This window comes from Chionomys nivalis, chromosome 5 (genome assembly GCF_950005125.1).
Source record: "Chionomys nivalis chromosome 5, mChiNiv1.1, whole genome shotgun sequence".
In the NCBI taxonomy this organism is placed as follows: domain Eukaryota; kingdom Metazoa; phylum Chordata; class Mammalia; order Rodentia; family Cricetidae; genus Chionomys; species Chionomys nivalis.
The window spans coordinates 104,509,092-104,521,165 of record NC_080090.1 but is presented as its reverse complement, the minus strand read 5'-3'; the positions used below and the strand labels follow the sequence as shown (position 1 = coordinate 104,521,165).

Below are 12,074 nucleotides of genomic sequence, written 5' to 3'. Positions count from 1 at the left end.
GAGGATCCTTTCGCTCAGCTGGAATAGCAAATGTGCTGCTTAGTCACGTGATATTCACTATGCCATCACCGTCAGAATCTCCGGGATAGGTTTTCTGGGATATGAATATTGTACATGGTTCATGAAGCACTACAACACTTTTAACTGACAGCTTTGTCTAGAATGTAGAAAGGATTAATGTGCTCCACAACTCATTTTTTTTGTCCTATTAATTTTACCCAATAGCCAAAATTGTTGGAAATTTAGAGGGAAAAGATCTTGAAGATTCTAACATGCACTCAAAACAGTGGAGATACAAGAGAAATTATAAGGGTCTTAAACAAAAGTATTGAAATATGTAGAAATCCAGCTGAGATCTGTTAACCATGAATCCAGGGGAGGTGGAAGCTGATCTATTTGGATTCCTTCAATTTTGTGCTTTCCTGTCCTCAGCAGACCCTGGAGGTGGGTAGAGAAGTGACAGATGCATTTTCAATTTCTGCCAGATTTATGGCTAGCACAGACACAATACTTTGTGCTCACTGGTATTTCCATAAGAAGTTCTGTGATCTGGGCTTAGTAGATAGCTGATAAGGAAATTGCTTGTCATACTAATATAGAAAAACTGAAGCAGGCAATCAAGGTATAGTAAGTAGGTATAATGCCATAAGTTCACAATCCTGGAGTTGGGGAGATGGAGATAGGCAGATCCTTTGCATTTTTTGTCTTACTAACTTAGTCTACTTGACACATCTCAAAATAAAGATAGACAGCACATGAAGGAAAGCTGAAGTTGACTTCTAAATTTCACACACACACACACGCATATACACACACATATACCATACACATTCCATCATCCAATACTACCTCTTTCTATTCCTTCATTTCAAATACCAACAACCCCAGCACGCTTATGTAGTGACTTTATATGCTTACACATTTCTCAGTCTGAGTGACAAGGTTCTTTCTTTTTCATGTCACACTTGTATAGTTGCTCCACCTTAGCTCCTTCTTCTCTTTGAAAATCAGCTCCCCCAAATTCTAGACTCAGGTTCTAGACTGAAAATCTTAATACTGCTACCAAATGTATCATATTGATCTACTCACCACTAAGGAGCACTTCTCCCCTATCCTGTGGATGCTTCAGAGGCAGAGACTCGGTTTTTCTCTGCCTTCTTTCTTGACTAGCTGGCACAGAGTGCTATTCAACCAATACACTTAAAATCAACAATATCACATGTAGCAAAATTTACACTGTGATATAGTGTGGTATTTTGGGAATAGTATGAAGGTCCTTGGAGTGAAGATTGTCTTAGCTCCATACCCATGGCAACTAACTGAATAGAATGATACAGAAGTAGACAGGTCTATGATCATGGTTAAGGAGTTACAGTCACTCTCTAATAGAAAGAGAGGAGGTGACATTAAGTTCTCTCTCTTGGATTCCAGACATTACTCCTTCTTGTCTTACACCATATGAATATTATCTTGGAAGATACTAGAGTACATGGGATGTGGAAGGCCTCATGAAGGGGATACTCCAGGATGCGGTTTCTATGAGGTTATTATTCATGATTGGGTATGACTTTGAAGCAACACAACTGTTTAGATTCACTCATGTTTCTATGAGTGCTGTATAAGGTTCACTTACTGAAACTTGGATGAAATTGGCTCTTGGATCTGTCACTGGTTCCCTAACTCAGGTGAAGAGATATTTGGGAATATGGTCCTAGGAAAGTTAACTCAATGAATCTTTTCATAATGGTATATCCTAGAAAACACCCACTACAGGATGCACTTCTTCTTGAGTCACCAGTGAAATTTGGAAGAGTTGACTCCAATTTTAGCCTCTTTTTCATTAGCAGAAAGATGCAAATGTCTAGATCTCTTCTCCTTTACACTTTACACGTACTTGCTTAACATGGACTCTATTGGGTAAATCAATAATCCTAATAGAAAGCACTTACAAATTTATAAGCTCAGATTAAAATGCCTTTCCTGGAAATCATATGATTGGAGAAGCTGACACAGGGAGAATATGACTCAGATTTACGAGTGAAGCTGAGTACCTTGGATTATCAGATTTTACTTGACTTTTTGTTTGGTTTTTTTTTGTGTTTTTTTTTTTTTTTTTTTTTTGTAACACAACCACCTAACAAATCTTCGCACAACTCTCCTAAGCTTGAAGATGATGCTTAGTTTGATTGTTCTCTTGACTCCTAATTTAATAGGATCTAGAAACAAACCTCTGGTTACTTGAAGTAGAAAGGTTTATTCTAAATGTGGGCAGCACCACTTTCTGGACGAAAGTGAGCTGAGCTACAGTATTAATCTCTCTGCTTGCTGATAGTGGACACAATGTGATCAGCTGCCTCAAGCTCTGGCCACCATGATTTCACAGTCATTATGGACTACACCCTTAGACTATGAGCCAAAATAGATCATTCCTTCCTGGGGTTTCTTCCTTTTGTATAAAGAAAAGCAATTAATATATCCCTCCCCAAAGATGTTCTGAATTTGTTTCCATGAAACTTTCATCAAATGTCTATTGCATCAGGACCAGATAGAACGAAGGCTAGTGGTACATAGAAATTTGTTCTTCATTCAAGACACAAAGGGGATTTATGTGTAGGCCTTTATAATGCTGCAATAAATTTTACTGCAAAGTAAAGAGGGGGACCAAAGAAGAAAGAAGCTGACATCTGGCATTCAGTCATCTTTATTTTTCCACATAAAGTGTTTGGGGTAATGGAGGCATCTAAAAGAACTCATCTCTGTACCTAAGCATCTCTGTGCTATTCTGAACTCGTGGTCTTCATATATCAGAAGCAGATGGAGACGTTGCTTATTCTTTATCTAAGATTATTTGGGTGTGTGTGTGTTTTCAGGAGCACATGAGCATTTGCACATGTAAATATGGAGCCCAGAAGACAAATTTGGCTGCCATTCCCCAGGTACTTTCCATTTTTTTGGGGGGGGGTTAGTTGTTTGCTTGAGTATCTTTTTGGATGGTCTCTCACCTGGAACATCCCCACTGTGCCCAAGGACATACCTGCTTCCACATTACCAGTGCCATGAACTCAAGACCATACCAACATGGCAACATGTTTAAATTATTTAGTTACATGGGTGATGGGAGTTCAATTCAGAACTCCATCCTTGTGTGGCAGACACTTTACTGAGTGAGTTATCTCTCCAAAAATTAGCTTATTTCAATGCTTTGATTAGAGATTAAGTTTCATTGAACTGGACTTTACCAGTCACAGTTTCAACAATGAAATAAACTATTGTATGCAACAGGAATTGCAACTGGTCTGAGAGAAGCATCTCTGGGCTTCTCAGATAGAGTTGGGAGATATTTGATGAGGAGAGAGTAAAACACAGCAAAACTTGAAATGACAGACAGAAGTTCGTGAAAAAGAAAAGTGGATATGCTGTATGTACATTTTCATAACTGATAAAGTGAAAACGGAAGAGCTTGTCTGGAGATTGAAGAAGATGTAGACCTAACAGACATGAGAGCTTAGACATCACTGCATAATGGAGATACTGTAGGAGAGCACTAGAGACTGAGTATCCAATGAACATGGGTTGCATTTTTGGTCTTTCCACTTGACAGAGGTGTATATCATCAGAAACAATCATTTAACTCTTGGGTAACTAATATTTCTCAAGCAATACTCTTATGGAATATCAAGATTATTGTGAGAATTATATAATCACCAAGTCAAAATCAGTAAGTAAAATAAAAATTTTAATTTTATGTTAAAGTTCTCTTTAACAACGGTGGTAAGTGCACTAAAACATCCAGTGAAAGATAAAAAACATCCATATAATTACACATCTTTCTTTCCAAGCTTTTCCCATCATGTGTGTTTCAAATCTAACTCAAGATCTGGAGTCATGGTTGGGTGGTAAAGTGCTTTCCTTAAACTTGAAGGACTTCAAATAATCTCCAGAACGCACGTTTAAAGGCTGGGTGTGGTGGTCAGAGTTTATAATCCCAGCACTGGGGAGTCTGTGTCATCATTACCTGCCAGCTAGCCATGCCTAGTTGGCTAGTTCTGGGCCAGTGAGAGATCCAATTTTGGGAAATCAAGGTGTGTGATGACAATGAAAGTTGTTTTCTGGCTTCCATACATATACATGAACACATGCATAGACACTCATACACACAAGAGCATCTATACACACGCAAACACACACAAACACACACACACGGGAGGGTGTAGAAAAAAGGAAAAGCTGACTAAGTAGCAAACCTCATATTACATTGCATTCTTTGCTTTGAATGCAAACTTCGGAATACAAAGAGTTGACATAAACCTTAGTATTAGTTCTGAACATACAAGGGCAGGCTTTTAGCATTTTTATTTTTTGTATATGAGTTTCTTGTTCTTTTTTATTTTTACTTTTCTTAGTATCTTTTAATTGTGATTTCTTCCTCTTTTTTTATTAAAAATTTCTGCCTCCTCCCCTCCTCCCTTTTCCCTCCCCCCACTTCCCCCACTCCCCTCCCCCAAGTTTCTTGTTCTTATGCATGTGTACCATGTGCATACAAAGTTCACAGGGGTCAGAAGAGAACTTCAGATCATTTGGAATTAAAAACAGTTGTCAGTCAATATATGGGTGTTGGAAAACAAATCCAGGTCCTTTGGAAGAACAGCCATTGCTCTTAATTGCTAACCCATCTCTCAGCTCAGTCTCCCGGGGTCCCTTTTTTATTCCCTTCAGCCTTAATTCCCATTACATTTGTTATCTGCATTGTTTTCTCTTAGTAGTAATTCTGTGCACCAGACATTTCCCATCATTGCAGGAAAATTGAAGCTTTCCTTACCATTCGTCTGTGTCCGCATCACAATTGCAAAAGTGTCGAATGTCCAAACAGCTCTCCTCTAGGCCACATCCACACTGCTGGACCCCAGGAACAGAGCCTCCCCAGTAAGGGTGTCTTTCATTAGACCTCCCAATCCACCAGGTGAATGGGGCTCCATCTGAAAGACAAGAAGTTTCCTAAGTCAGGAGTGCGAGTTGAAATAGGACAGAGGATCTCATGGAGGTGGTGGTGGTGGCGGGGTGTGTGTGTGTGTGTGTGTGTGTGTGTGTGAACATGTGCAAACATATGCAGTCTTTCCTGCCCCCTGTCTCCCTTCTTCTTACTTTCTGGCTTTAGTTTCTCTTTCTTCCTTTATCTCTATTATTTCGCTATATGTTTTAGTATATATACGTATGCACACATACAGTTATGCATGTATAAACTTTTTTATTAAAAGAACATAGTTAAACACTGATGAATGATAGCATTAGGAGTCGGGGACATAAACTAAAACAGAGAAAAATTAAACAATATTACAAGTGAGTTAGTCAGACGAGCTGAAAAACATTTAACACCATACTTTATTTATAAATGTAGCAATGCAAAATTTACAGTTTGAATAATGCATAATAGACTGATTTGACATGGTTTTAAGTAAAATAAAGTGGAAATTACAACACACAAATTCTTTTCAGCTGAAGGATCCAAACATGGCTTCCATTGTCTGTCCTCCTATTGCTTAGTAAATATCAGATACTTCAAATTTAAAACAACAATAAAAATTACAAGCTCCTTTACTAATTTTTGAGATGTAATATTCCTCTCTTGAGGTTGTGAATATATATAGTCCAATGGGCACAGAGCACTATGCTTGCCTAGTATGTATGAAGCCCTGGGTTGGATTCCCAGCACCAAACACATAACCTAGATATAGTGTTGCAGGCCTGGAATCCCAGAACTAGGGATGTGTTAGACAAGAGGATCAAAAGTTCAATGTTGTCTTTAGCTATAAAACAAGTCAGGTGTTCACCTGGGCTATAAAAGATACTGCTTCAAAGCAAACCAAACAACCCTTCTAAAGCAGGAGCTAATTGCAGTTTGTGTGTGCTAATACATGGGATTTTTACACCAGCAAGATTTTGTTGTGCAGGGACATCTTTATTTGCCTACAGTCACTCTCTACATATACAAAGTACCCACTAAATTGTTCTCTGAATTGTCCCCACAGCTGACTTCTCCTGGAAGTCTTCACGACAAACAGACAGAGAGAAGACAATTAGAAGACCAATGTTATAAGCCATGAGAAAAATTGCGAACTATTTATGAGAAGTATAGTCATTTTGATAGGCTGCTTCACTGAGAAGAGCTGGAAATATCTACCTCCAGCCACTACACGTGTCTTATATTTTACAACCCTGTTGGTGCTGTCTTCCTGCTTAGAATTACCATGTGGATGATTGTGAATTGGTACTCTTCTCTCCCTAAATGACAAAAAATAAAAAATAAAAACCTCTCTCATTTCAAGTAAACATCAGATAAATTGCCTTCCTCCTAAATCCCTGCCTACAATTCACTCTCAAGGACCTGAACGGCTGACAGGTTATTTATTTTAACTGTATACAAAGAAAGGAAAAGGAAAGAAACAAAAATCTTAAATATATCCATATTTAAATATGTGTGTATGAGGGTTCATTTTTTTTATTAGATGACCCATCTTTATTTCTTCACCATTGGAAAAGTAATGGAGAGAGGAGAAAATGAGGAAACTGAGAACCACCAACAACTGTGGTTTGCCTTAACTCACAACTCAATCATATAGTCAAGGAAATCATCTATACTTTAACTGCAAATTTTGGCCTTTGACACATTTCTATTGACAGAAAACTGCTCCATTAGTGAATGGATAAAATATTGTTAATATTTAAAATATTAAGTTATGCAAAAAGCATTTATTAAAGCTTTTAATCTATTTTGGACACTATTTTAAGCACTGTATCATCAGGGATAAATAACAGAACAAAATCAAAGCAAATAAACAAATTGTGCCTCTGACTTTATATTGTTAACAGCAAAAATTTATTAAAATACAAATTATAGGTGGGGAGAAATCATAGGCAGTCAAGTGCTGGTCTTGTTAGCTAAAGACCTGATCCCTACCCATATAACCCACATTACAAAAAAAAGAAAAAAGAAAAAGAAAAAAAGAAAAAGAAAAGGAAAGTCCAGATACTGTGGTGCTCCCTTGTGACAGAAGGGAGAGAAGGTGGAGACAGACAGATGTCCAGGCTTGATGGCCAACTAGCCTATACATCTCAGAGCTCCAGTCCAGTGAGGGAGAAAGCATGGTGACAGGAACCTAGGAAAAACACTCAATGTTGTTCTCTGACCTCCACATGCATGCATCTGCACACATGCACACAAAAGAAAGAGTCACGAGAGCCAAGTATGTGTGTGCACATGTGTGTGGGTGTGCACATGTGTGCATGTGTGTGAGTGAGAAAGAGAGAGAAAGACAGGGAAGAAGTAAGAACAAGACAGGAAAAAATGATAAGGAAAGAGGAGGATCAAGAAAAAAATGGAAGGAGAAAAGGAAGATGAAAGAGGAAAGAAGAATATTAAGCCATCGGTACTTCTTCATGAACTGTTAAAGAACAATATTGGATCTGCATTCCAATCATTGTATGAGATCAAATCCAAAAATTTTATTAATAAATAAGACCCACCAGGCTGCTCCTATAGTTTCCCCCAATGAGTCCAATGAGTGTGAATATGCAACTTACAGAGAAATGACTTAAAGAGAAAAGAAGACATAATATGTGTGTGCTTGTGTGCATATTCATGTGTGTGCAGGTACAGATTACAGATGAGTGTCCATAGTCTTCCTCAAATGCACCACACCTTAGTTTTTGAGATAGGATCATTCCTTCAACCTAGAATATAAAAAGTTACGTAGGCCAGGAGGCTCCAGGGATCCTCTTGTTTCTATTTCCCCTAAACTAGGGCTGTATATAATCATGGGCATACCCAGATTTACACCACCACATCTGGCTTTTTATTTTTTTTTTTTCATTAAAGTAAGTGCTGAGGATTAAACACAGGTTCTCATAATTGAAAAACAAACACTTGAGTCATGTTGGCACCTCCCCATCCTGAAAACAATCCATTGAATAGAATAATTAGGTATGACTATTTTGTGAAGGCTTAGGTCAATTATGGTTTTTCTGATACAATAAATCCACATGAAGCCATGGACCAGCCTCTGTGCACAACTAGGGTTTAATGAACAGAATTCAAACTGGAGATTCTCTTGAGTTTTGAATTGTTAGTGTTTAAAAGACTGCAAATACACAGACTCTCAGTGATGTCTGCACAAAAGCCAGGACAGTTTAGCTGTGCTTTCTTACAGGAGGAACGCGGGTAGCTCATGAACAGTATGAGCAAGGAGCTAGAGAGCTCTGGAGTTCAGAGGGCTGCTGTGCTGAGCTGTGGCTGCTACAGTTATTATTGCTTTAATTCATTTTATTTTGTCTTGTCTCACATTCTTCAGAGAATTAGTTTTCTCCTTTTCTTATTGTTAATTTTAATTAAGATGTAATTACATCATGTCCTTGCTTCCCTTTCCTTTCTCAATCCCCTTCAATTCCCCACTCTTCCAAGTCCTTCCTTTTACATTACTAGTTTCATTATCTTTTTATTAAACATATATGCATGAATATATAAATACAATCTGCTGAGTAAATTTATTTTTGCTTGTTTGCATATGATTTCTGGGCTGACCACTTTGTACTGGAAAGCCAATTAGGGGACTAATCTCTAGGAAAGACTAACTCTCCCTCTCTCACCGGTCATTAGTTGCTTACAGCGTCTTGTCTAGCAGTGGGGCCCCAACAGAATTCCCCTTTCCATATTGGCATCTATTTTGGTATTATCATTATTCATGTCTTGTTTGAGTAGCCCCCTCGTTGATGTATCATGGATGTAGCTTCCCTGTCCTTTCTTGGAGAAACAGTTTCATAGCATCTTCCTGACCTTCTGGCTCTCATAGCTTTTCATTCCTTTCTCCATGATATTCCCTGAGCATTCGTTGTTTTGATATGGTACATGGGTACAACTTTACATTCTTGCAAGCTCAATAAGTCAAAACAAAGAGTAAGGTCAATCTTATCTTCAACCTAGACCTGTTTTCTGTTATGCAACCTTTATATCTACACATATCAGCCCTTCCAAATAGGGTGTTTGTATATTTCTTCAATTTATATGGCCAGTTTTCTTAAAAATTATGGTCTCATCTCATCTCTGAAGGTTTTTTTTCTTAAGACAGGGTCTTTTATATTCCAGGGTAGTCTCAAACTCACTATGTCACCAAGGATGACCTGGAACTCCTGATCCTTTTGTCTCAATGTGATACCCAGTATATATAGTGCTGGGGATAGAACAAGGGCTTCATGCATGATAGATAAGCAGTCCTCCAAGTGAGCTCCACCTCCAGCTCTTCCTCTCTCTATCTTTACACCTTTCATTTATGCATTCACATAGCAGCTACTCTGATAATGTTGGAGAAACTATTCTCATGGCTAATCACTTATAACTTCATTAAGCACCCATTCCTTCCTACAACTTCAAAAAAAAAATCTCCAACCAAGTCAACTTAAAGGGAAAAGGATTATTTTGGATCAGTGTTCCAAAGTCTATTGTGACAAAAAAGACACAGTGAAAGGAGCAGAAGGCTGGATGGTCACGTTTCATCTACACTCAGTCCACATTAAGGAAAAAAGTAGCTACAAACACTACTTCTGTCACTTACTTTCTCCTATGAGACTTCATCTCATAAACTTGCCACAAAGCCCCCTCAACCCAGAAGTAAGTGCTCAAACACATGAATTTGTGTGGGACACTTCATATCCAAACAACAAATCCACAAGTCAAACCCCCGTGTGTGTATATATATGTATGCAAAAAATATACATATATGTGTATATATACACATATAAAGTATATATGAATAATTAAGTATGAGGAATTATTCTTGGAATAATATAAAAAGTATATACAATCATTATGTTAACAGTTTCTCAGGTCTATGTTGTGCAAGGTCATGCTGTGATTCATCAGTCACAGAAATTTTAAAAGAGTTTGCCTACATTGAATTTCTCTTAATTTCTAGAGGAAGAAGAGAATGTCTTCAGCTATGAGTAACATAGATCTCAGTGAGCTAAGTATTCAAATACAACTCAGACCAAGAGACTGACTTTTGCCAAATAATCCTAAAGAGTCTCATGGAAACAGTGACTCTTGCCTGGATGTTCCATGTTGAGGACTTCCACCAACACTGTCTTGGGGAGGGAAGTACTTGGGCAGGTGAGGACCCCACATAAAAGAGATCTGATATACTACAGTATCTTTAGAGAAGCAGGACTCTACATGCACATTGTCTGTTACTGATTGAATCTAGAGGGTGTGGGAATATAAAATAAGAGAAAAAGTTGAGGTCACTGAAATTCTAAGGCCAAATAATTACTTCTACTATGAGAACACAATGCAACTTGGTGTGGGAAGTCCTTCTATACATATGTTGCTTTTATTGTTTAATGAATAAAGCTGCTTTGGCTTCTGGCAGGGCAGAATGGAGCTAGGCAGGAAAACTAAACTGAATGCTGAAAGAAAAAGGGCAGAGTCAGATGTCTGGGAACCTTATTGGTAAACCATGAGCCTTGTGATAAAATACAAAATAATGGGAATGGGTTAATTTAAGATGTAAGAATTATTTCACAAGAAGCCTGAGCTAATAGGCCAAGCATTGTTGTAATTAATATAGTTTCTGTGTGATTATTTTGGGTCTGGGTGGCTTGGAACAAACAAGCAGTCTCTGCCCACAGCAAGTCTGCTAAACAAAGGTATAGAAGAAGTGATAGACACACATTAGGGCTGGAGATATGGCTCAGTCAGCAAAGTACTTTGTTGAACATGTGTGAGGACCAGCCCATCTAAAGCCAGGGCAGGCAGTATGTCTGTATCCTAGCACCAGATAGCCAGAGCCAGGCCATGGTGCCTATCTGTCAGCTAAACTAACTGAATCAGTGAACTCTAGTGACAGACTTTGTCACAAAAAAAACTTAGCTGTGGAGGAGAGTGACTGAGGAAGACAGTCAACATCAGAGTCTGTGCCCACATGCATTTATACATTCCTATACATGTACACACACACACATACACAAACACATTTTATGCATCCTTTCTTTATATACAGCCTATCATTTCTGAGGAAATAAAAAAACAACTAACATTTAGTTAGAGAGAAAGCAACCTCATCCATATCAGAAGGTAATGACAGACATTCATCAATGTCCATCCTGGTCTTCCTGCTTGTCGGCCAGGATGATTAAATCAGAGAATACACTTAATGGTGTGATTAAGAGCTACTCAGCCACAGTAGGAATTAACATTTCCATAATGTTGTTCATTGTTCTCTTTCCTGCTTATTCAGCTGAAGTGAACCCAAAGGGGAGGAGAAGAAATAGAAGAGATTAATGACACTGCTGTTCCAAACAAATGATAGACATTCCTTTGATGAGGTTGCTTAAAGCCAGAGCAGCCAAGGCTCTGGAACATAGCACAGGACTGAAAAGGGGCAGGCGAGGACTAATCCTAAATTATTCTATTGGCCTTAACATTTTATGAGAAAAATTACTAATTTTTTGAGGATTTTCCTTTTTCTGAAGAATGGTGACGAAGAACTCAAAATATTAAATGATGTGTTCAAAGTCACATGGCAAGTACATCAGGGACAGGGATTCAGGTCTTGATCAATAAGCTTTTCAAAAGTGTGGTCCTATCCTGATCTCTACCCACATTTGCATAAACTAATAAACTTTTCAATGAAGTAGAAGTATTGAAAAGTGTGAAATTCACAGATAAAATTTGCTCGTTGGGGACATTTTGATAAATTTATGGGAACTGATAATAATTTGGAGAAATTTAGCATGGGAGTAAAATCGTTTATTTACCACACAAGTTATTTATTTTTTGTTTAATCTTTGTGGGCAAGCATGTGGTGGTGTGTGTGTTAATGAGGATGTATACACCTGCCATACCATTATGCATGTATGGAGGCCAGAAGTCAACATTCAGAATTCATCCTTGCCTTATATCTTATTTGAGACAGGTTCCTTCTCTAGAAATTCTCCCATTGCTGCCTCTCTTCTTGCTCTACAAGCAGTTGGTTTATGCACATGTGCAAGACGTTGTGGCTTCACAAGGGTTGTAGGGGTCCCACCTC

The 12,074-nt window shown here is 38.2% G+C and overlaps 1 protein-coding gene across 1 annotated transcript in view; it reads right to left on the bottom strand.

Annotated features, from left to right (window-relative positions):
• Cntnap5 (contactin associated protein family member 5) overlaps positions 1-12,074 on the bottom strand; it is a 976,150-nt gene that overhangs the window by 181,766 nt on the left and 782,310 nt on the right. The window contains exon 14 of the mRNA XM_057769582.1: positions 4,820-4,976. Coding sequence (XP_057625565.1) covers positions 4,820-4,976 — 157 coding nt within the window. The remainder of the gene's footprint in view (positions 1-4,819; positions 4,977-12,074) is intronic.